Source organism: Oncorhynchus mykiss, chromosome 18, assembly GCF_057628025.1.
Source record: "Oncorhynchus mykiss isolate SJ-2025 chromosome 18, ASM5762802v1, whole genome shotgun sequence".
Lineage (NCBI taxonomy): Eukaryota > Metazoa > Chordata > Actinopteri > Salmoniformes > Salmonidae > Oncorhynchus > Oncorhynchus mykiss.
Window position 1 is genome coordinate 73,611,115 of NC_143039.1, and position 22,868 is coordinate 73,633,982.

General features: G+C 46.9%; 1 protein-coding gene across 20 annotated transcripts in view; it reads right to left on the reverse strand.

Moving 5' to 3' along the window:
• Positions 1-22,868, reverse strand: part of epb41a (erythrocyte membrane protein band 4.1a) — a 147,733-nt gene that overhangs the window by 13,087 nt on the left and 111,778 nt on the right. For 14 of the 20 annotated variants that reach the window (XM_090209388.1, XM_090209386.1, XM_090209383.1 and 11 more), the window contains 2 exons: positions 1,199-1,327; positions 818-931 (listed from right to left, as the gene is read on the reverse strand). In XM_090209388.1, the coding sequence (XP_090065514.1) occupies positions 818-931; positions 1,199-1,327 (243 nt within the window). The remainder of the gene's footprint in view (positions 1-817; positions 932-1,198; positions 1,328-22,868) is intronic. The other 6 variants (XM_090209387.1, XM_090209384.1, XM_090209378.1 and 3 more) reach the window with 1 other exon arrangement.

Here is a 22,868-nt window from a genome sequence, read left to right on the forward strand (position 1 = left end):
CTCCTGGAATCAGAAGTTTGTTTGACTAGGAATAATTAACTACATCATCTCCATCCCTCAACCAGAATTCTACAAGAGCACAGACAGTTTCGGTATGTTGCATTGAAAGTGGCTAATAATGCGTTGATTCGATCACAATACCCACAGTAAAGGGAAACGTTGATAGTGTTAACTAAAGGGGAAAACTCTAGAAAGTGGAGGGAAGTTCAATGTCGTGCTTGTCAGGTATGCGTAAATGGGGCTGCAAGGGAGTCAGGCGCAGGAGAGCAGATATTGGGTAGCAAACGGAGCCTTTTATTTAGGCGAACCAAAAGCACACGGCACAATGACCACGAAATACAATACGGGTTGACATAACCCAGCGCAACCAGTCTAACGTGCGCATACATGAAACAGATAAACAATACCACACAAAGACATGGGGGAAACAGAGGGTTAAATACACAACACATAATGAGGGAAATGAGAACCAGGTTTGTTAGAAAACGAGACAAAACAAATGGAAAATTAAAAATGGATCGGCGATGGCTAGAAGACCGGCAACGTCGACCGCCGAACACCGCCCGAACAAGGAGAGGCATCGACTTCGGCAGAAGTCCTTGACAGTGCTTCTCTGCGCGGGGCTGATATTTCTTCTGCGCGGCAGTCCTGCGCACACGCGCAGCTTAGAGGGAACATTGGTCACGACAAAAAAAAAAACACCTCAATTGGTGGTTCACGAAGCAAAATACATTCGGAATCCCTGTGCTAAATCACTCAAATCTACATCATCTAGTGAAAGCGAAACTGATCGTAGACCAGGAAGCCCAGGACGTACCTTGGTGATCTGAGTGGTGGTGGTTGTACTGACTGTCTCTGAGGTGATGGTCTGGGCACTCAACAGCATTCCAGAGTCCCTCTCTGCCATGCTGTCTACGGGCTGAAGGAGACACTATGTTAACACAAGGGGGAGAAAAGGGGTTCATTTAGGATTACGTTATCTACTGGCTGAGATTAAGACAAAAAAAACAGGCTCATGTTCATCAGGCACCAAAAGGAAAAAAAGACACTGAAATAGGACTTGTCCAATATGAAATTGCTTGTTTTCATTTTGAAAACATTTTTTTCATGAATATGACCCAGTTCACTGTTAACACAAAGTAATTTGGTTAATAAAGGGTTTTTATTTAAGAACTACATTTCTAACGACGCCTCTCACCTGCGCTGACTCGTAGGTAATGGTCTTGGTCTCAGTGTGCACGATGGGGACCTCCTTGTTATAGACGTCTCCTCGTAGGGAGTTAGACACGTCTGAGATGGTGATAGTCTGTGTTTTCACGACGTTAGACTGTGAGGAAAGAGGGAAAATACACACAGTGAATATTGAGTTTGTCGTATATATTATCTGCCTTCAGAAAGTGTTCACTCCCCTTCACTTTTTCAGCTTGAATTTAAAACGGATTGAGATGTCTTACTGGCCTACACACAATACCCCATAAGGTCAAAGTGGAATGATGTTTTTATAACTTTTTTACAAATTAGCTGTAATTGCTGTCAAAGCTGTAATCGCTGCCAAAGGTGATCCTAACATGTCTTGACTCGGGGGTGTGAATACTTATGTAAATGAGACATTCCTGTATTTCATTTTCAATATATTTGCCCAAAAAAAATAAAAAAAATATTTCTTTCCTTTGTGATTATTGGGTATTGTGTGGTAGATGGGTGAGAAAAAAAATAAATGTCATCCATTTTGAATTCAGGCTGTAACAACAGAATATGGAATAAGTGAAGGAGTATGAATAATTTCTGAAGGCCACTGTATCTAACTGCTTGTTTGATCTATCAGAACCCACTATACTATGGCATAACTACTATATGCAGCATACATACAGTGAAGGCCACTGTCTCTCCCAAACCACCTATGTCTAAAATAGACCCACTATGACCTATGACCCATAAATACAGAACCCTCATAGTGTGAAGTATGGCCTGAAAATACTAGATAGATCATAGCATAAATATAACATTCATACCATGTGACAATCCCCTGGTCACACAGTAACCCTCCCCTAGTAACACTATGTGACTATCCCCTATTCACACTGTGACTATCCCCTGTTCACACTGTAACCATCCCCTAGTAACACTATGTGACTATCCCCTGTTCACACTGTGACTATCCCCTGGTCACACAGTAACCCTCCCCTAGTAACACTATGTGACTATCCCCTGTTCACACTATGTGACTATCCGCTATTCACACTGTGACTATCCCCTGTTCACACTATGTGACTATCCCCTATTCACACTGTGACTATCCCCTGTTCACACTGTAACCATCCCCTAGTAACACTATGTGACTATCCCCTGTTCACACTATGTGACTATCCCCTATTCACACTGTGACTATCCCCTGTTCACACTATGTGACTATCCCCTATTCACACTGTGACTATCCCCTGTTCACACTATGTGACTATCCCCTATTCACACTGTGACTATCCCCTGTTCACACTATGTAACTATCCCCTGTTCACACTATGTAACTATCCCCTGTTCACACTATGTAACTATCCCCTATTCACACTATGTAACTATCCCCTGTTCACACTGTAACCATCCCCTAGTAACACTATGTGACTATCCCCTGTTCACACTATGTGACTATCCCCTATTCACACTGTGACTATCCCCTGTTCACACTATGTGACTATCCCCTATTCACACTGTGACTATCCCCTGTTCACACTATGTGACTATCCCCTGTTCACACTATGTAACTATCCCCTGTTCACACTATGTAACTATCCCCTGTTCACACTATGTGACTATCCCCTATTCACACTGTGACTATCCCCTGTTCACACTGTAACCATCCCTTGTTCACACTTTGTGACTATCCCCTGTTCACACTATGTGACTATCCGCTATTCACACTGTAACTATCCCCTGTTCACACTATGTAACTATCCCCTGTTCACACTATGTGACTATCCGCTATTCACACTGTGACTATCCCCTGGTCACACAGTAACCCTCCCCTAGTAACACTATGTGACTATCCCCTGTTCACACTATGTGACTATCCCCTGTTCACACTGTGACTATCCCCTGTTCACACTATGTGACTATCCCCTGTTCACACTGTGACTATCCCCTGTTCACACAGTAACCCTCCCCTAGTAACACACTGTGACTATCCCCTGTTCACACTGTAACCATCCCCTAGTAACACTATCTATGTGACTATCCCCTGTTCACACTGTAACCATCCCCTAGTAACACTATCTATGTAACTATCCCCTGGTCACACAGTAACCCTCCCCTAGTAACACTATGTGACTATCCCCTGTTCACACTGTGTGACTATCCGCTATTCACACTGTGACTATCCCCTGTTCACACTGTAACCATCCCCTAGTAACACTATGTGACTATCCCCTGTTCACACTATGTGACTATCCCCTATTCACACTGTGACTATCCCCTGTTCACACTATGTGACTATCCCCTATTCACACTGTGACTATCCCCTGTTCACACTGTAACCATCCCCTAGTAACACTATGTGACTATCCCCTGTTCACACTATGTGACTATCCCCTATTCACACTGTGACTATCCCCTGTTCACACTATGTGACTATCCCCTATTCACACTGTGACTATCCCCTGTTCACACTGTAACCATCCCCTAGTAACACTATGTGACTATCCCCTGTTCACACTATGTGACTATCCCCTATTCACACTGTGACTATCCCCTGTTCACACTATGTGACTATCCCCTATTCACACTGTGACTATCCCCTGTTCACACTATGTAACTATCCCCTGTTCACACTATGTAACTATCCCCTGTTCACACTATGTAACTATCCCCTGTTCACACTATGTAACTATCCCCTGTTCACACTATGTGACTATCCGCTATTCACACTGTGACTATCCCCTGTTCACACTGTAACCCTCCCCTAGTAACACTATGTAACTATCCCCTAGTAACACTATGTGACTATCCCCTATTCACACTGTGACTATCCCCTGTTCACACTGTAACCATCCCCTAGTAACACTATGTGACTATCCCCTGTTCACACTATGTGACTATCCCCTATTCACACTGTGACTATCCCCTGTTCACACTATGTGACTATCCCCTATTCACTCTGTAACTATCCCCTGTTCACACTATGTAACTATCCCCTGTTCACACTATGTAACTATCCCCTGTTCACACTATGTAACTATCCCCTGTTCACACTATGTAACTATCCCCTAGTAACACTATGTGACTATCCCCTATTCACACTGTAACCATCCCCTAGTAACACTATGTGACTATCCCCTGTTCACACTATGTAACTATCCCCTATTCACACTGTAACCATCCACTAGTAACAATATGTGACAATCCCCTGTTCACACTATGTGACTATCCCCTATTCACACTGTAACCATCCCCTAGTAACACTATGTAACTATCCCCTATTCACACTATGTGACTATCCCCTGTTCACACAGTGACTATCTCTTGTTCACACTATGTGACTATCCCCTGTTCACACTATGTGACTATCCCCTATTCACACTGTGACTATCTCTTGTTCACACTATGTGACTATCCCCTATTCACACTATGTGACTATCTCTTGTTCACACTGTGACTATCCCCTATTCACACTATGTAACTATCCCCTGTTCACACTATGTGACTATCCCCTATTCACACTGTGACTATCCCCTGTTCACACTCTGTGACTATCCCCTGTTCACACTCTGTGACTATCCCCTGTTCACACTCTGTGACTATCCCCTGTTCACACTCTGTGACTATCCCCTGTTCACACTCTGTGACTATCCCCTGTTCACACTCTGTGACTATCCCCTGTTCACACTCTGTGACTATCCCCTGTTCACACTCTGTAACTATCCCCTGTTCACACTATGTAACTATCCCCTGTTCACACTATGTGACTATCCCCTGTTCACACTATGTGACTATCCCCTGTTCACACTATGTGACTATCCCCTGTTCACACTATGTGACTATCCCCTGTTCACACTATGTGACTATCCCCTATTCACACTGTGACTATCCCCTGTTCACACTCTGTGACTATCCCCTGTTCACACTCTGTGACTATCCCCTGTTCACACTCTGTGACTATCCCCTGTACACACTCTGTGACTATCCCCTGTTCACACTCTGTGACTATCCCCTGTTCACACTCTGTGACTATCCCCTGTTCACACTCTGTGACTATCCCCTGTTCACACTCTGTAACTATCCCCTGTTCACACTATGTAACTATCCCCTGTTCACACTATGTGACTATCCCCTGTTCACACTGTGACTACCCCTGTTCACACTGTGACTATCCCCTAGTAACACTATGTGACTATCCCCTAGTCACACTATGTGACTATACCCTAGTCACACTATGTAACTATCCCCTATTCACACTGACTATCTCTTGTTCACACTATGTGACTATCCCCTGTTCACACTATGTGACTATCCCCTGTTCACACTATGTGACTATCCCCTATTCACACTGTGACTATATCTTGTTCACACTATGTGACTATCCCCTATTCACACTATGTGACTATCTCTTGTTCACACTGTGACTATCCCCTATTCACACTATGTAACTATCCCCTGTTCACACTCTGTGACTATCCCCTATTCACACTATGTAACTATCCCTTGTTCACACTATGTGACTATCCCCTGTTCACACTATGTGACTATCCCCTGTTCACACTGTGACTATCCCCTGTTCACACTATGTGACTATCCCCTGTTCACACAATGTGCCTATCCCCTATTCACACTGTGACTATCCCCTGTTCACACTATGTAACTACCCCTATTCACACTATGTGCCTATCCCCTATTCACACTGTGACTATCCCCTATTCACACTGTGACTATCCCCTGTTCACACTATGGAACTATCCCCTATTCACACTATGTAACTATCCCCTGTTCACACTATGTGACTATCCCCTATTCACACTCTGTGACTATCCCCTGTTCACACTCTGTGACTATCCCCTGTACACACTCTGTGACTATCCCCTGTTCACACTCTGTGACTATCCCCTGTTCACACTCTGTGACTATCCCCTGTTCACACTCTGTAACTATCCCCTGTTCACACTATGTAACTATCCCCTGTTCACACTATGTGACTATCCCCTGTTCACACTATGTGACTATCCCCTGTTCACACTGTGACTACCCCTGTTCACACTGTGACTATCCCCTAGTAACACTATGTGACTATCCCCTAGTCACACTATGTGACTATACCCTAGTCACACTATGTAACTATCCCCTATTCACACTGACTATCTCTTGTTCACACTATGTGACTATCCCCTGTTCACACTATGTGACTATCCCCTGTTCACACTATGTGACTATCCCCTATTCACACTGTGACTATATCTTGTTCACACTATGTGACTATCCCCTATTCACACTATGTGACTATCTCTTGTTCACACTGTGACTATCCCCTATTCACACTATGTAACTATCCCCTGTTCACACTCTGTGACTATCCCCTATTCACACTATGTAACTATCCCTTGTTCACACTATGTGACTATCCCCTGTTCACACTATGTGACTATCCCCTGTTCACACTGTGACTATCCCCTGTTCACACTATGTGACTATCCCCTGTTCACACAATGTGCCTATCCCCTATTCACACTGTGACTATCCCCTGTTCACACTATGTAACTACCCCTATTCACACTATGTGCCTATCCCCTATTCACACTGTGACTATCCCCTATTCACACTGTGACTATCCCCTGTTCACACTATGGAACTATCCCCTATTCACACTATGTAACTATCCCCTGTTCACACTATGTGACTATCCCCTATTCACACTATGTAACTATCCCCTGTTCACACTATGTGACTATCTCTTGTTCACACTATGTGACTATCCCCTGTTCACACTATGTGACTATCTCTTGTTCACACTGTGACTATCCCCTATTCACACTATGTAACTATCCCCTGTTCACACTATGTGACTATCCCCTATTCACACTGTGACTATCCCCTGTTCACACTCTGTGACAATCCCCTGTTCACACTCTGTGACTATCCCCTGTTCACACTCTGTGACTATCCCCTGTTCACACTCTGTGACTATCCCCTGTTCACACTCTGTGACTATCCCCTGTTCACACTCTGTGACTATCCCCTGTTCACACTCTGTAACTATCCCCTGTTCACACTATGTAACTATCCCCTGTTCACACTATGTGACTATCCCCTGTTCACACTATGTGACTATCCCCTGTTCACACTATGTGACTATCCCCTATTCACACTGTGACTATCCCCTGTTCACACTCTGTGACTATCCCCTGTTCACACTCTGTAACTATCCCCTGTTCACACTCTGTAACTATCCCTTGTTCACACTATGTGACTATCCCCTGTTCACACTATGTGACTATCCCCTGTTCACACTGTGACTATCCCCTGTTCACACTATGTGACTATCCCCTGTTCACACAATGTGCCTATCCCCTATTCACACTGTGACTATCCCCTGTTCACACTATGTAACTACCCCTATTCACACTATGTGCCTATCCCCTATTCACACGGTGACTATCCCCTATTCACACTGTGACTATCCCCTGTTCACACTATGGAACTATCCCCTATTCACACTATGTAACTATCCCCTGTTCACACTATGTGACTATCCCCTATTCACACTATGTAACTATCCCCTGTTCACACTATGTGACTATCTCTTGTTCACACTATGTGACTATCCCCTGTTCACACTATGTGACTATCTCTTGTTCACACTGTGACTATCCCCTATTCACACTATGTAACTATCCCCTGTTCACACTATGTGACTATCCCCTATTCACACTGTGACTATCCCCTGTTCACACTCTGTGACAATCCCCTGTTCACACTCTGTGACTATCCCCTGTTCACACTCTGTGACTATCCCCTGTTCACACTCTGTGACTATCCCCTGTTCACACTCTGTGACTATCCCCTGTTCACACTCTGTGACTATCCCCTGTTCACACTCTGTAACTATCCCCTGTTCACACTATGTAACTATCCCCTGTTCACACTATGTGACTATCCCCTGTTCACACTATGTGACTATCCCCTGTTCACACTATGTGACTATCCCCTGTTCACACTATGTGACTATCCCCTATTCACACTGTGACTATCCCCTGTTCACACTCTGTGACTATCCCCTGTTCACACTCTGTGACTATCCCCTGTTCACACTCTGTAACTATCCCCTGTTCACACTATGTAACTATCCCCTGTTCACACTATGTGACTATCCCCTGTTCACACTATGTGACTATCCCCTGTTCACACTATGTGACTATCCCCTGTTCACACTATGTGACTATCCCCTATTCACACTGTGACTATCCCCTGTTCACACTCTGTGACTATCCCCTGTTCACACTCTGTAACTATCCCCTGTTCACACTCTGTAACTATCCCCTGTTCACACTATGTGACTATCCCCTGTTCACACTATGTGACTATCCCCTGTTCACACTATGTGACTATCCCCTGTTCACACTGTGACTACCCCTGTTCACACTGTGACTATCCCCTAGTAACACTATGTGACTATCCCCTAGTCACACTATGTGACTATACCCTAGTCACACTATGTAACTATCCCCTATTCACACTGACTATCTCTTGTTCACACTATGTGACTATCCCCTGTTCACACTATGTGACTATCCCCTATTCACACTGTGACTATATCTTGTTCACACTATGTGACTATCCCCTATTCACACTATGTGACTATCTCTTGTTCACACTGTGACTATCCCCTATTCACACTATGTAACTATCCCCTGTTCACACTATGTGACTATCCCCTGTTCACACTATGTGACTATCCCCTGTTCACACTATGTGACTATCCCCTGTTCACACTCTGTGACTATCCCCTATTCACACTATGTAACTATCCCTTGTTCACACTATGTGACTATCCCCTGTTCACACTATGTGACTATCCCCTGTTCACACTGTGACTATCCCCTGTTCACACTATGTGACTATCCCCTGTTCACACTATGTGACTATCCCCTATTCACACTGTGACTATCCCCTGTTCACACTATGTAACTACCCCTATTCACACTATGTGCCTATCCCCTATTCACACTGTGACTATCCCCTATTCACACTGTGACTATCCCCTGTTCACACTATGGAACTATCCCCTATTCACACTATGTGACTATCCCCTGTTCACACTATGTGACTATCCCCTATTCACACTATGTGACTATCCCCTGTTCACACTATGTGACTATCCCCTGTTCACACTATGTAACTACCCCTATTCACACTATGTGCCTATCCCCTATTCACACTGTTACTATCCCCTATTCACACTGTGACTATCCCCTGTTCACACTATGAAACTATCCCCTATTCACACTATGTGACTATCCCCTGTTCACACTATGTGACTATCCCCTATTCACACTATGTGACTATCCCCTGTTCACACTATGTGACTATCCCCTATTCACACTATGTGACTATCCCCTATTCACACTGTGACTATCCCCTGTTCACACTATGTGACTATCCCCTGTTCACACTATGTAACTATCCCCTGTTCACACTGTGACTATCCCCTGTTCACACTATGTAACTATCCCTATTCACACTATGTAACTATCCCCTGTTCACACTGTGACTATCCCCTATTCACACTGTGACTATCCCCTATTCACACTGTGACTATCCCCTATTCACACTATGTAACTATCCCCTAGTCACATTACGTGCCTATCCACTGTTCACACTACGTGACTATCCCCTATCCATTTCTGATGCTGTAGGTGTGGCTCTAGCCAGAACTATCATCCCATCCCAGACTGGGGGTCTCAGACAATCTACCTAAAGTAAAAGTAGAAGCACGTTTTGCAGCTTAGGGGTTGGAGACAGGAGAAACTGTTGCAATCACTTGACATTAGCTTATTCCAGCTGACATTTGATTTCCCAGCGAGAAAACTCATTATTCTAAATCTAAAAATTAATTAAGGCCAAATGTTTTTGTCTAAACAAAAACAAACATTTACGTTTAGGGAGAAAGCTCGTCAAGATAGAGAAAACTGTAATTGCGTTGTTATGAAAAAGAGAGAGAGAGCTTCCCCAGAGGATGGGCTGCAGCACAGCGACAAAATTGCCTCCCAAATGGCACCATAGGCCTCTGGTCAAAAGTAGTGCACAGGTATTGTGGTGACATTTGGGACTCACACAATGTGATAAATCACTGTAAAGTAACCAGACTATCCCCGTCGGGGGTCCAGCTGTGTGCTTTTCATAATAAGAGCGCCTCTCAGGGGTCGAGCTGTGTGCTTTTCATAATAAGAGCACCTCTCAGGGGTCGAGCTGTGTGCTTTTCATAATAAGAGCACCTCTCAGGGGTCGAGCTGTGCGCTTTTCATAGTAAGAGCGCCTCTCAGGGGTCGAGCTGTGTGCTTTTCATAATAAGAGCGCCTCTCAGGGGTCGAGCTGTGTGCTTTTCATAATAAGAGCGCCTCTCAGGGGTCCTGCTGTGTGCTTTTCATAATAAGAGCGCCTCTCAGGGGTCGAGCTGTGTGCTTTTCATAATAAGAGCGCCTCCCTCTCAGGGGTCCAGCTGTGTGCTTTTCATAATAAGAGCGCCTCTCAGGGGTCCTGCTGTGTGCTTTTCATAATAAGAGCGCCTCTCAGGGGTCCAGCTGTGTGCTTTTCATAATAAGCGCACATCTCAGGGGTCCAGCTGTGTGCTTTTCATAGTAAGAGCACCTCTCAGGGGTCGAGCTGTGTGCTTTTCATAATAAGAGCGCCTCCCTCTCAGGGCTCGAGCTGTGTGCTTTTCATAATAAGAGCGCCTCCCTCTCAGGGGTCCAGCTGTGTGCTTTTCACAATAAGAGCGCCTCTCAGGGGTCCAGCTGTGTGCTTTTCATAATAAGAGCGCCTCTCAGGGGTCCAGCTGTGTGCTTTTCATAGTAAGAGCGCCTCTCAGGGGTCGAGCTGTGTGCTTTTCATAATAAGAGCGCCTCTCAGGGGTCAAGCTGTGTGCTTTTCATAATAAGAGCGCCTCTCAGGGGTCCAGCTGTGTGGTTTTCATAGTAAGAGCGCCTCTCAGGGGTCGAGCTGTGTGCTTTTCATAATAAGAGCGCCTCTCAGGGGTCGAGCTGTGTGCTTTTCATAGTAAGAGCGCCCCGGCCTCTCGGACGATGGAGAGGAGGACCAAGCCTGCCGCAGGCCCCTGGCAACCAGCCACGCCAAATATTCACACATCAGCCTTCAGATATGCAGATTATGCAAAATCAGAGGCATCAAAAAATACTTTAATTTAACTTTTTAATCTTTAATCTCAAACTCTTTGCCAGGGAGGTGAGGGAGGGATAGACAGATAGGGGAAGGAGAGGAAGAGGAAAAAGAGAAACAGAGAAACTGAGAGAGAGAGAGATAAAGAGGCAGAAAGAGACAGAGAAAGAAAGAGTGAGAGAGGGTGGTAGAGAGAGAGAAAGAAAGAGTGAGAGAGGGTGGTAGAGAGAGAGAGAAAGAAAGAGTGAGAGAGGGTGGTAGAGAGAGAAAGAGAGTGCGAGAGGGTGGTAGAGAGAGAATGAGAAAGAGAGAGAAAGGGTGGTAGAGAGAGAAAGAGAGTGAGAGAGGGTGAGAGAGGGTGTGAGAGAGAGAGTGAGAGAGGGTGTGAGAGAGAGAGAGAGAGAGAGAGGGTGGTAGAGAGAGAGAGAAAGAAAGAGTGAGAGAGGGTGGTAGAGAGAGAGAGCAAGAGAGTGAGAGAGGGTGGTAAGAGAATGAGAAAGAGAGTGAGAGAGGGTGGTAGAGAGAGAGAGAAAGAAAGAGTGAGAGAGGGTGGTAGAGAGAGAGAAAGAGAGTGAGAGAGGGTGGTAGAGAGAGAAAGAGAGTGAGAGAGGGTGAGAGAGAGAGGGTGAGAGAGAGAGAGGGTGGTAGAGAGAGAGAGAGAGAGGGTGGTAGAGAGGGTGGTAGAGAGAGAGAGAGGGTGGTAGAGAGAGAGAGGGTGGTAGAGAGAGAGAGAGGTAGAGAGAGAGAGAGAGAGATAGGTAGAGAGAGAGAGAGAGAGAGGGTGGTAGAGAGAGAGAGAGAGAGAGAGAGAGAGAGGGTGGTAGAGAGAGAGAGAGAGAAAGAAAGAGTGAGAGAGGGTGGTAGAGAGAGAATGAGAGACAGAGTGGTAGAGAGAGAATGAGAGACAGAGGGTGGTAGAGAGAGAATGAGAGACAGAGGGTGGTAGAGAGAGAATGAGAGACAGAGGGTGGTAGAGAGAGAATGAGAGACAGAGGGTGGTAGAGAGAATGAGAGAGAGAAAGTGAGAGAGGGTGGTAGAGAGAGAATGATAGACAGAGGGTGGTAGAGAGAGAATGAGAGACAGAGTGAGAGAGGGTGGTAGAGAGAGAATGAGAGACAGAGCACGCCTGCCAGAAAAAGTCATTTGATTTAGTCCACATATTCAAGTCGGATATAATTTTGAGCCCATGAAAGGAGCAGATCTGTGATATGACAGCTATAACAGAGGGCATGCTGGACTGGACATCTGTTCAAGCAGGGCAATCTTCTCACTGTGTAGTCCTTTTCAAAGTCAAGCTCTCCACATGACAAAACTAATAATTAGGGAGACCTAATTACTAGGCCTAGTTTCCTTCCTGGAGTTAGAGACCAAGAGAGTGAACTAGAGGGCCAAAATCAGAATGGGAGGGTTTTGGGGGAGTTCCCTAATTAGCAGCAAAACATACAACCCCCCAAAACCCCCCCCAAAAAATGTAATAAAAAAACTGTGGAAAGAGTGGATATCCTGAAATAGAGAGAAGATGAGAATACAGTCTAAAAACAGACAAGACTCCCATCATACATTCAAAATGAATACTTCCTTCACTTCTTATCATACAAGGGACAGCACAGAATGAAACAGAACAACAGCAGTGATTTACAGTACCAGTCAAAAGTTTGGACACACCGACTCATTTGTCACGGATCCCTCAGGAACTTTCATTACACACACCTGTCCCCTTATTCCCACGGATTAGTACTTGTATATATGTGCCCTTTGGTTTCCATTGGGCTGTCCATTATTGTTACAATGTCCGCTGGTGCGTGTGAGTACCTGTGCTGTGTGTTTTGGGCTTTCGTGCCATTGTGGATTGCAAAGCTGATTACGGGTCTCGTCCCGTGGGCTAAATCATTGTACGAGGTACTCCTCGCTCTTTCAGTTGGGCTTCAACCCTGTGTTTTTGTTACGTGTTTGTTTGGTCTTCGTCCCCGAGCCTTTACACGGGAAGCCGTAATTTTGGTCAAATTTTAATAAACGATTACGCATTCCTGCATCTGTCTCACGAATCATTTATACCAGTGTGTCAACATTCTAGGGTTTTTCTTTATTTTATTTTACTATTTTCTACATTGTAGAATAATAGTGAAGACATCAAAACTATGATATAACACATATGGAATCATGGAGTAACCAAAAAAAGTGTTCAACAAATCAAAATATATTTTAGATTGTTCAAAGTAGCCACACCCTGTGCCTTGATGACAGCGTTTGCACACTCTTGGCATTCTCTCAACCAGATTCATGAGGTAGTCACCTGGAATGCATTTCAATTAACAGGTGTGCCTTGATAAAAGTTAGTTTGTGGAATTTCTTTCCTTCTTAAGGCGTTTGAGCCAATCAGTTGTGTTGTGACAAGGTAGGGGTGTTATACAGAAGATAGCCCTATTTGGTAAAAGACCAAGACCGTATTATGGCAAGAGCAGGTCAAATAAGCAAAGACAAACGACAGTCCATCATTACTTTAAGACATGAATGCCAGTCAAAACGGAAATATCAATAACTTTTAACGTTTTTTTAGTGCAGTTGCAAAAACCATCAAGTGCTATGATGACCACCACAGGAATGCTAGACCCAGAGTTACCTCTGCTGCAGAGGATACGTTCATTAGAGTTTTCCAGCCTCAGAAATTGCAGCCCAAATATATGCTTCACAGAGTTCAAGTAACAGACACATCTCAACATCAACTGTTCAGAGGAGACTGTGTGAATCAGGTCTTCATAGTTGAATTGCTGCAAAGAAACCACTACTAAAGGACACCAATAAGAATAAGAGACCAAGAAACACGAGCAATGGACATTAGGCCGGTGGAAATCTGTCCTTTGGTCGGATGAGTCCAAATTTGAGATTTTTGGTACTAACGGCTGTGTCTTTGTGAGACGCAGAGTAAGTGAACGGATGATCTCTGCACGTGTGGTTCCCACCGTGAAGCATGGAGGAGGAGGTGTGATGGTGCTTTGCTGGTGACACTGTGTGTGATTTATTTAGAATTCAAGGTACACTTAACCAGCATGGTTACCACAGCATTCTGCAGCGAAACGCCATCCCATCTGGTTTGCGCTGAGTGAGACTATAATTTGTTTTTCAACAGGACAATGACCCAACACACCTCCAGGCTGTGTAAGGGCTATTTGACCAAGGAGTGTGATGGAGTGCTGCATCAGATGACCTGGCCTCCACAATCACCCGACCTCAACCCAATTGAGATGGTTTGAGATGAGTTGGACCGCAAGAGTGAAGGAAAAGCATTATTTCATAGTTTTGATGTCTTCACTATTATTCTACAATGTACAAAATAATACAAATAAATAAAACCCTTGAATGAGTAGGTGTGTCCACACGTTTGACTGGTACTGTATGCCATTCGTAAACACATCTATATGACAGATACAGTACAGATAGATGACTAAAGTAAGCATGCCTGAATAGATTTATTTTACAGTCGCCAAATGACTTTCACCTTTAATTATGGTTTAAGTAAATCCTCATAGACTCTGACTAACGTTACGATATTAAGAACAATGTAATAGTGAATTACATAAAACAACACATACTAGATCAATATAGAGATAATTGCTTTCCTACGGGAAGAATCACAGGGAACATAATAAAAACGTCTATCTTTCTAACGAACCAAGTTCCTACAATAATAACATTGTGTGTTATAATAGTCATATACACATTTATCTACACACACACCGTAAAACACACACTAATACACGTGTACTCACATGCACAAAGTTATTGAATACACTTCCACCACCACCAGTCCATTGGTAAACAATGCTTTCCCAGGGTGTTTCTAATGACAACATACTGATCAATGCTTTCCCAGGGTGTTTCTAATGGCAACATACTGATCAATGGTTTCCCAGGGTGTTTCTAATGGCAACATACTGATCAATGCTTTCCCAGGGTGTTTCTAATGACAACATACTGATCAATGCTTTCCCAGGGTGTTTCTAATGACAACATACTGATCAATGCTTTCCCAGGGTGTTTCTAATGGCAACATACTGATCAATGCTTTCCCAGGGTGTTTCTAATGACAACATACTGATCAATGCTTTCCCAGGGTGTTTCTAATGGCAACATACTGATCAATGCTTTCCCAGGGTGTTTCTAATGGCAACATACTGATCAATGCTTTCCCAGGGTGTTTCTAATGGCAACATACTGATCAATGCTTTCCCAGGGTGTTTCTAATGAGAACATACTGATCAATGCTTTTCCAGGGTGTTTCTAATGACAACATACTGATCAATGCTTTCCCAGGGTGTTTCTAATGGCAACATACTGATCAATGCTTTCCCAGGGTGTTTCTAATGGCAACATACTGATCAATGCTTTCCCAGGGTGTTTCTAATGACAACATACTGATCAATGCTTTCCCAGGGTGTTTCTAATGAGAACATACTGATCAATGCTTTTCCAGAGTGTTTCTAATGGCAACATACTGATCAATGCTTTCCCAGGGTGTTTCTAATGACAACATACTGATCAATGCTTTCCCAGGGTGTTTCTAATGACAACATACTGATCAATGCAACTTGGCTGTAGCCATGATCCAAGCGATACCCTTGGAGAACACACATCTCAAATAGCATTTCAATGGCTTTAGACTCCATCTGTGAGTGGTGGCATTTCATATAGGAAGGCATTCCAGAAGTCTCTAAACTAGTCAAGCGTTGACACATACAGTATCTTCAATCCAAACTCACTAGTTAGATGAATAATCAGCAGTTATTTGAGTTTACAATCAGTCTGAAAAGTAAAACCAAAATCTTCTCTGGACAGAAGTGTCTCTCTCTCTCTCTCTTTCTCTCACTCTCAGCAGGCAGTGATTGTTGATTTAAAGCAAGCAGAGGAGGAAGTGGCAGGCCACCATCAACAGTAGTGGAATGCTTAGCAACCAGTGTTCCTTTTTGGTTACCGGTAGTGATGTCAGTCAGGTTAACAAGTGAGCCAAGTACACCATCTCAAATGGCACTCTAGTCCATCTTTGGCCCACTGCTTTCAAAAAGTAGCAACAGCAACATGGGTTTAAAGGCCATTTCAGTAATATGAGAGACCACTGGTGATAACAGTAATAACTCATGGGTTCTTCTCATAAATACAACCTGAGTGGACTGTCCCTGTCCTGTCCCTGTCCCTGTCTGTCCCTGTCTGTCCCTGTCTGTCCTGTCCTGTCCCTGTCCTGTCCCTGTCTGTCCTGTCCCTGTCCTGTCCTGTCCCTGTCTGTCCTGTCCCTGTCCTGTCCTGTCCCTGTCTGTCCTGTCTGTCCTGTCTCTATCCAGTCTGTCCTGTCCTGTCTGCCCTGTCCCGTCTGTATCCAGTCTGTCCTGTCCCTGTCCAGTCTGTCCTGTCCCTGTCCTGTCTCTATCCAGTCTGTCCTGTCCCTGTACTGTCTGTCCTGTCGCTATCCAGTCTATCCTGTCCCTGTCCTGTCCCTGTCCTGTCTGTATCCAGTCTGTCTTGTCCCTGTCCAGTCTGTCCTGTCCCTGTCCTGTCTGCCCTGTCCCTGTCCTGTCTCTATCCAGTCTGTCCTGTCCCTGTCCTGTCTGTCCTGTCTCTATCCAGTCTGTCCTGTCCCTGTCCTGTCTGTCCTGTCCTGTCTATCCTGTCTTTCCTGTCTCTATCCAGTCTGTACTGTCCCTGTCCTGTCTGTCCTGTCCCTGTCCTGTCTGCCCTGTCCCTGTCCTGTCTGTCCCTGTCTTGTCTCTATCCAGTCTGTCCTGTCCCTGTCCTGTCTGTCCTGTCTCTATCCAGTCTGTCCTGTCCCTGTCCTGTCTGCCCTGTCCTGTCTGCCCTGTCCTGTCTCTATTCAGACTGTCCTGTCTGTCCTGTCTCTATCCAGTCTGTCCTGTCCCTGTCCTGTCTGTCCTCTCCCTGTCCTGTCTGCCCTGTCTCTATCCAGTCTGTCCTGTCCCTGTCCTGTCCTGTCTGTCCTGTCTCTATCTAGTCTGTCCCGTCGGTCCTGTCTGTCCTGTCCATGTCCTGTCTGTCCTGTCCTGTCTCTATCCAGTCTGCCCTGTCTGTCCTGTCTGTCCTGTCTGTCCTGTCCTGTCTCTATCCAGTCTGCCCCGTCTGTCCTTCCTGCTCATGCCTAGAAAAGCATCAACGTAAACGAGAGCCGATGCATTTCAAAGGCAGACAGACAGCAGCTCTCTGCTGTAGCAGTGAACACAGACCAAGGCCTGTGTTCACCTGTTAAATCATAATGAATAAGATCAGCAATACAGATCTCTCAGGCTGTTGGAGAGATTCTGCCACACGGCAGAGCACTGCCCTGTAGATACTATACTACACTGACTGATAGGAACACTAAGAGACAAATTAAAATCCCATTTTCCCTTAGGCTTCCATTGACATCGATGCGTGACTATGATACGGGTAGATTCTGTGGACGAACAGAGAAAATATACAGTAGTCTACAGGCTAAACACAAGCCGTGAAAGAGTCAGGTTAGCAGACAAAGTTTGTTAGTAACACTGGATGGCTTTTCTTTTTCACCAGGGGATATTGTGAGTAAAAGTTTTAGAAGCTCCTTGAAGTCGGGCTATAAGGCTCTGGTAGCGAGGGAGCTCAGCCATGTACAGCGCTCAACACATCCTGAAGAAAAATGTACTGGCAAGAACAATAATGCCATACTCCACAATGCAACGACAATTATTCACTCAGTGTAATGTTCAATAGGGATTGGTATCTGTCTGTCCATGTCTGTCCATGTCTGTCCATGTCTGTCCATGTCTGTCCATGTCTGTCCATGTCTGTCCATGTCTGTCTGTCTGTCTGTCTGTCTGTCTGTCTGTCTGTCTGTGTTGTCTGTGTGTGTGTGTCTGTCTGTCTGTCTGTCTGCGTTGTCTGTCTGTCTGTGTGTGTGTGTGTGTGTGTGTGTGTGTCTGTGTGTTGGAGTTAGATTAAGTTACAGAGAGGAGCAGAGAATAAATGTCTTGTCTCTGTCCTTCAACAGGGGTACTTCAGTAGGGAGCTCTCTCTCTCTCCACCGGACCGGCCAGTCACTTGGTGGTTCATTTCAGTAAAGGGCTCGCTCTCTCTCCACCGGACCAGCCAGTCACCAGCTGGTTCAGTTCATTAGAGGGCTCTCTCTCTCCACCGGACCAGCCAGTCACTGGGTGGTTCAATTCAGTATAGGGCTCTCTCTCTCCACCGGACCGGCCAGTCAGATAAACACCAACCAACACAAGGTGAGAAACATGACCAGCAGTCCAGACATGAGGGAGAAGGAGACGTGGGACGGTTGGAGCTGGAGCATGGCTGGGTACAGCTGGCAGGCTGAGGGCCCCCCTGCCCTGTCCTCCTCCTCAGGCATGTCGATAGAGACCCTCAGAGTGTGCCCTTGGCCCCGAGCCTCCTCCTCCTCCTCCTCAGAATCATCAGAAGTATAACCTTCTTCCTCCTGTAGATAGTGGTGTCTGAGGAGCGGTGGTCCCCCGGGAGCCAAGGAGGCCTGCTGTTGCTGTCTCTGTAATCTTACCTGGTATTCAAACAGAGGACGCTTCCCTCGCTGTGTTCAGCAACGGGAGACCAAGAGAGACAGAGAACAATGAACAGACGTGGGGGAATGGCCAACCGACAGGCAGGAATTAGGGGAGGATGGGAAGAGGGCAGGGAGTGGGTTAGGAGGGGAAGGGACAGGGGAGGGAGTGGGTTAGGAGGGGAAGGGATGAGGACAGGGAGTGGGGTAGGAGGGGAAGGGACAGGGGAGGGAGTGGGTTAGGAGGGGAAGGGACAGGGCAGGGAGTGGGTTAGGAGGGGAAAGGATGAGGACAGGGCAGGGAGTGGGTTAGGAGGGGAAGGGACAGGGGAGGGAGTGGGATAGGAGGGGAAGGGATGAGGACAGGGCAGGGAGTGGGTTAGGAGGGGAAGGGATGAGGGCAGGGAGTGGGTTAGGAGGGGAAAGGACAGGGGAGGGAGTGGGTTAGGAGGGGAAGGGATGAGGGCAGGGAGTGGGTTAGGAAGGGAAGGGATGAGGACAGGGGAGGGAGTGGGTTAGGAGGGGAAGGGATGAGGACATGGCAGGGAGTGGGATAGGAGGGGAAGGGATGAGGACAGGGCAGGGAGTGGGTTAGGAGAGGAAGGGGAGGGACAGGGCAGGGAGTGGGTTAGGAGGGGAAGGGATGAGGACAGGGCAGGGAGTGGGTTAGGAGGGGAAGGGATGAGGACAGGGGAGGGAGTGGGTTAGGAGGGGAAGGGATGAGGACAGGGCAGGGAGTGGGTTAGGAGGGGAAGGGACAGGGGAGAGAGTGGGTTAGGAGGGGAAGGGATGAGGACAGGGGAGGGAGTGGGACAGGAGGGGAAGGGATGAGGACAGGGCAGGGAGTGGGTTAGGAGAGGAAGGGGAGGGACAGGGCAGGGAGTTGGTTAGGAGGGGAAGGGACAGGGGAGAGAGTGGGTTAGGAGGGGAAGGGATGAGGACAGGGGAGGGAGTGGGATAGGAGGGGAAGGGATGAGGACAGGGCAGGGAGTGGGTTAGGAGGGGAAGGGATGAGGACAGGGCAGGGAGTGGGTTAGGAGAGGGAGGGGAGGGACAGGGCAGGGAGTGGGTTAGGAGGGGAAGGGACAGGGGAGGGAGTGGGTTAGGAGGGGAAGGGATGAGGACAGGGCAGGGAGTGGGTTAGGAGGGGAAGGGACAGGGGAGGGAGTGGGTTAGGAGGGGAAGGGATGAGGACAGGGGAGGGAGTGAGATAGGAGGGGAAGGGATGAGGACAGGGCAGGGAGTGGGTTAGGAGGGGAAGGGACAGGGGAGGGAGTGGGTTAGGAGGGGAAGGGACAGGGGAGGGAGTGGGTTAGGAGGGGAGGGGACAGGGGAGGGAGTGGGTTAGGAGGGGAAGGGACAGGGCAGGGAGTGGGTTAGGAGGGGAAGGGACAGGGGAGGGAGTGGGTTAGGAGGGGAAGGGACAGGGGAGGGAGTGGGTTAGGAGGGGAAGGGACAGGGGAGGGAGTGGGTTAGGAGGGGAAGGGACAGGGGAGGGAGTGGGTTAGGAGGGGAGGGGACAGGGCAGGGAGTGGGTTAGGAGGGGAAGGGACAGGGGAGGGAGTGGGTTAGGAGGGGAGAGGACAGGGGAGGGAGTGGGTTAGGAGGGGAAGGGACAGGGCAGGGAGTGGGTTAGGAGGGGAAGGGACAGGGGAGGGAGTGGGTTAGGAGGGGAAGGGACAGGGGAGGGAGTGGGTTAGGAGGGGAAGGGACAGGGGAGGGAGTGGGTTAGGAGGGGAGGGGACAGGGCAGGGAGTGGGTTAGGAGGGGAAGGGACAGGGGAGGGAGTGGGTTAGGAAGGGGAGGGACAGGGGGAAGGAGGGAGGTTGGGGAGTAGGTAAATGGTGGAATGTAAGGGCAGAGTTTTTTTTAAATTAAGTTCTCTCTGGGAGTACTCTCTGAACTCTGACATTAGTGAGTGGTGGGTTCCATCACTGAGCTTCAGCCTGAGTTAGGGTCCAGGGTGGCCGGACCAGGCTGGACCAACCTCCAGGGAAGCGGTGACAGCAGCAGCAGCCTATTTGGGACTGGGGAGTTTTTATGGGGCTCTGCTCCTCCATGGCTGGGGTTAGATTGGATGGCTGGGGTTAGGTTGGATAAAGGCCTTCTCTGGCAGGTAAAATGCTAGCTAGTGCAAACCGTTTGTTTGGCAGTGCAACGTCTTGGATCATAACACCGTTAGGCGGAGAACCACCATAGAAACTGGCTTGATGCAGGTTGGCTAGACCACAGTGTTCCCTCCTCCTCACTGCCATCCCACAGCCAGTCAGTCAGTCAGTCAATGAGCCTGTCTTAAAGAGATGAGCTTATCAAATACATTGAAGTCTATTGGCAATTGGGAGGCTCATATTTGGGATTTGTTGGTAATGTGTTCATGAAGATAGAAAAAGACATCTGAAATGTTTTACATACAATACCAAGTCAGGTAAGACTGCTTGGTAAATCACCCGACTAGTGTATTATACTGCAATTGTATATGTCTTTTTTTTGGTGATATTTTAGAAACATGATCATCTCCATTCATAGAAATTGTGCCGTAGGCCTATCATTTAAAAATGCCTATACTCAATAGAGATTGAAAGTTAAGATTATTATTATTATTTTAGTTTTTAAATGTTCTGAGGGAAGTGCTTAGTATTCTTCAGGTACATAGGCAGGACATGAGAAGAGTCTGGAGCAGGCAGGATACCCAGGTAGCTGGAGGCAGCTTCAAGTCTGGGAGTAAAATTGTTTTTTCAGCCCCATGGCAGTAGAGGGGCGAGGGGAGGGGAGCGGTGATGCTTGGTTACCCAAGGCCTGAACACCTCTCTGGGTCTCCGGATCCTCCTCAGGAGAAGGGGGTGGAGGTAGAGGAGGAGGTGGTGGACGATATGGAGGAGGAGGAGGAGGAGGAAGAGGGAGTGGATATGAATGTGGGGCAGGGCACGACTTTGAAAGGAGAGGAGGAGGAGGAGGAAGACGAGGAGGAGGAGAGGATTGATAGACGACACAAGGGGGGGAGAGAGAGAGAGAGAACATAAAACAACCAGTGAGGGAGAGATACAGGTCAGGGTGGAGGAGAGACAATGAAATGAAGAGGGGGAGGAGGAAGACGAGGAGGAGGAGGAGGAGGTCAGTTCTTTGTTGTTGTTGTCGCTGTTTGTTTTTTGGTTGTTTGCGTGAATCGTTTTTTGTTCTTCAGTCTCTCATCACTACGTCAGACATCATCATCATCATCATCATCATCATCATCATCATCATCATCACCACCATCACTGAGTCATGCAGCTTCACTACTATCGGGTCAAACCCAGCCATGCGATTTGATTGGCAGATCAAAGCAGGAAGACAAAAGCTGGCAGCAGCCAATCATGGAGCGGAGGCAGTGGTGAAGGGGGAGGATTTGGGAAAGGTTAGGGGGTGTGGTTTGGAAGGGGCATCTATAAAAGTAGGTCGTGACGGGGCCAGGGGTGGCAGAGCGCAGTCCTGCTAGTGTTCTCTTACTGCAGCCCAGATCAGCCCAGCCCAGCTCAGCCCAGCCCAGCCCAGCCCAGCTCAGCCCCTGTACGGCCAGTAAGGACTGAATTAGAGTACCTTTACCTCTGATACGCCACCAACTACTCTGTATGCAGGTGATAGGGAGGCCGTCCTCACCTGCACACACACACACACACACACACACACACACACACACACACACACACACACACACACACACACACACACAATCTTCACACATACGAATATACACAGAGAGACTCCAAGAGCATGTACACTGTACACAGAGATACACAGACACAGAGAAACTGGTGAACACTTGATGAAGCTCTCTGAAGCATTCCGTCTGCCGACTATGAACCTGCGAACAGTATATCCTTAGGTAATTTAAAATAATCTATTCCTCTCTACCAAGTATGAGGAAATACATTTTAAAAATATACTTCTCTTTCAAATGAACACAGCACCCCTGTGATGCAGCTA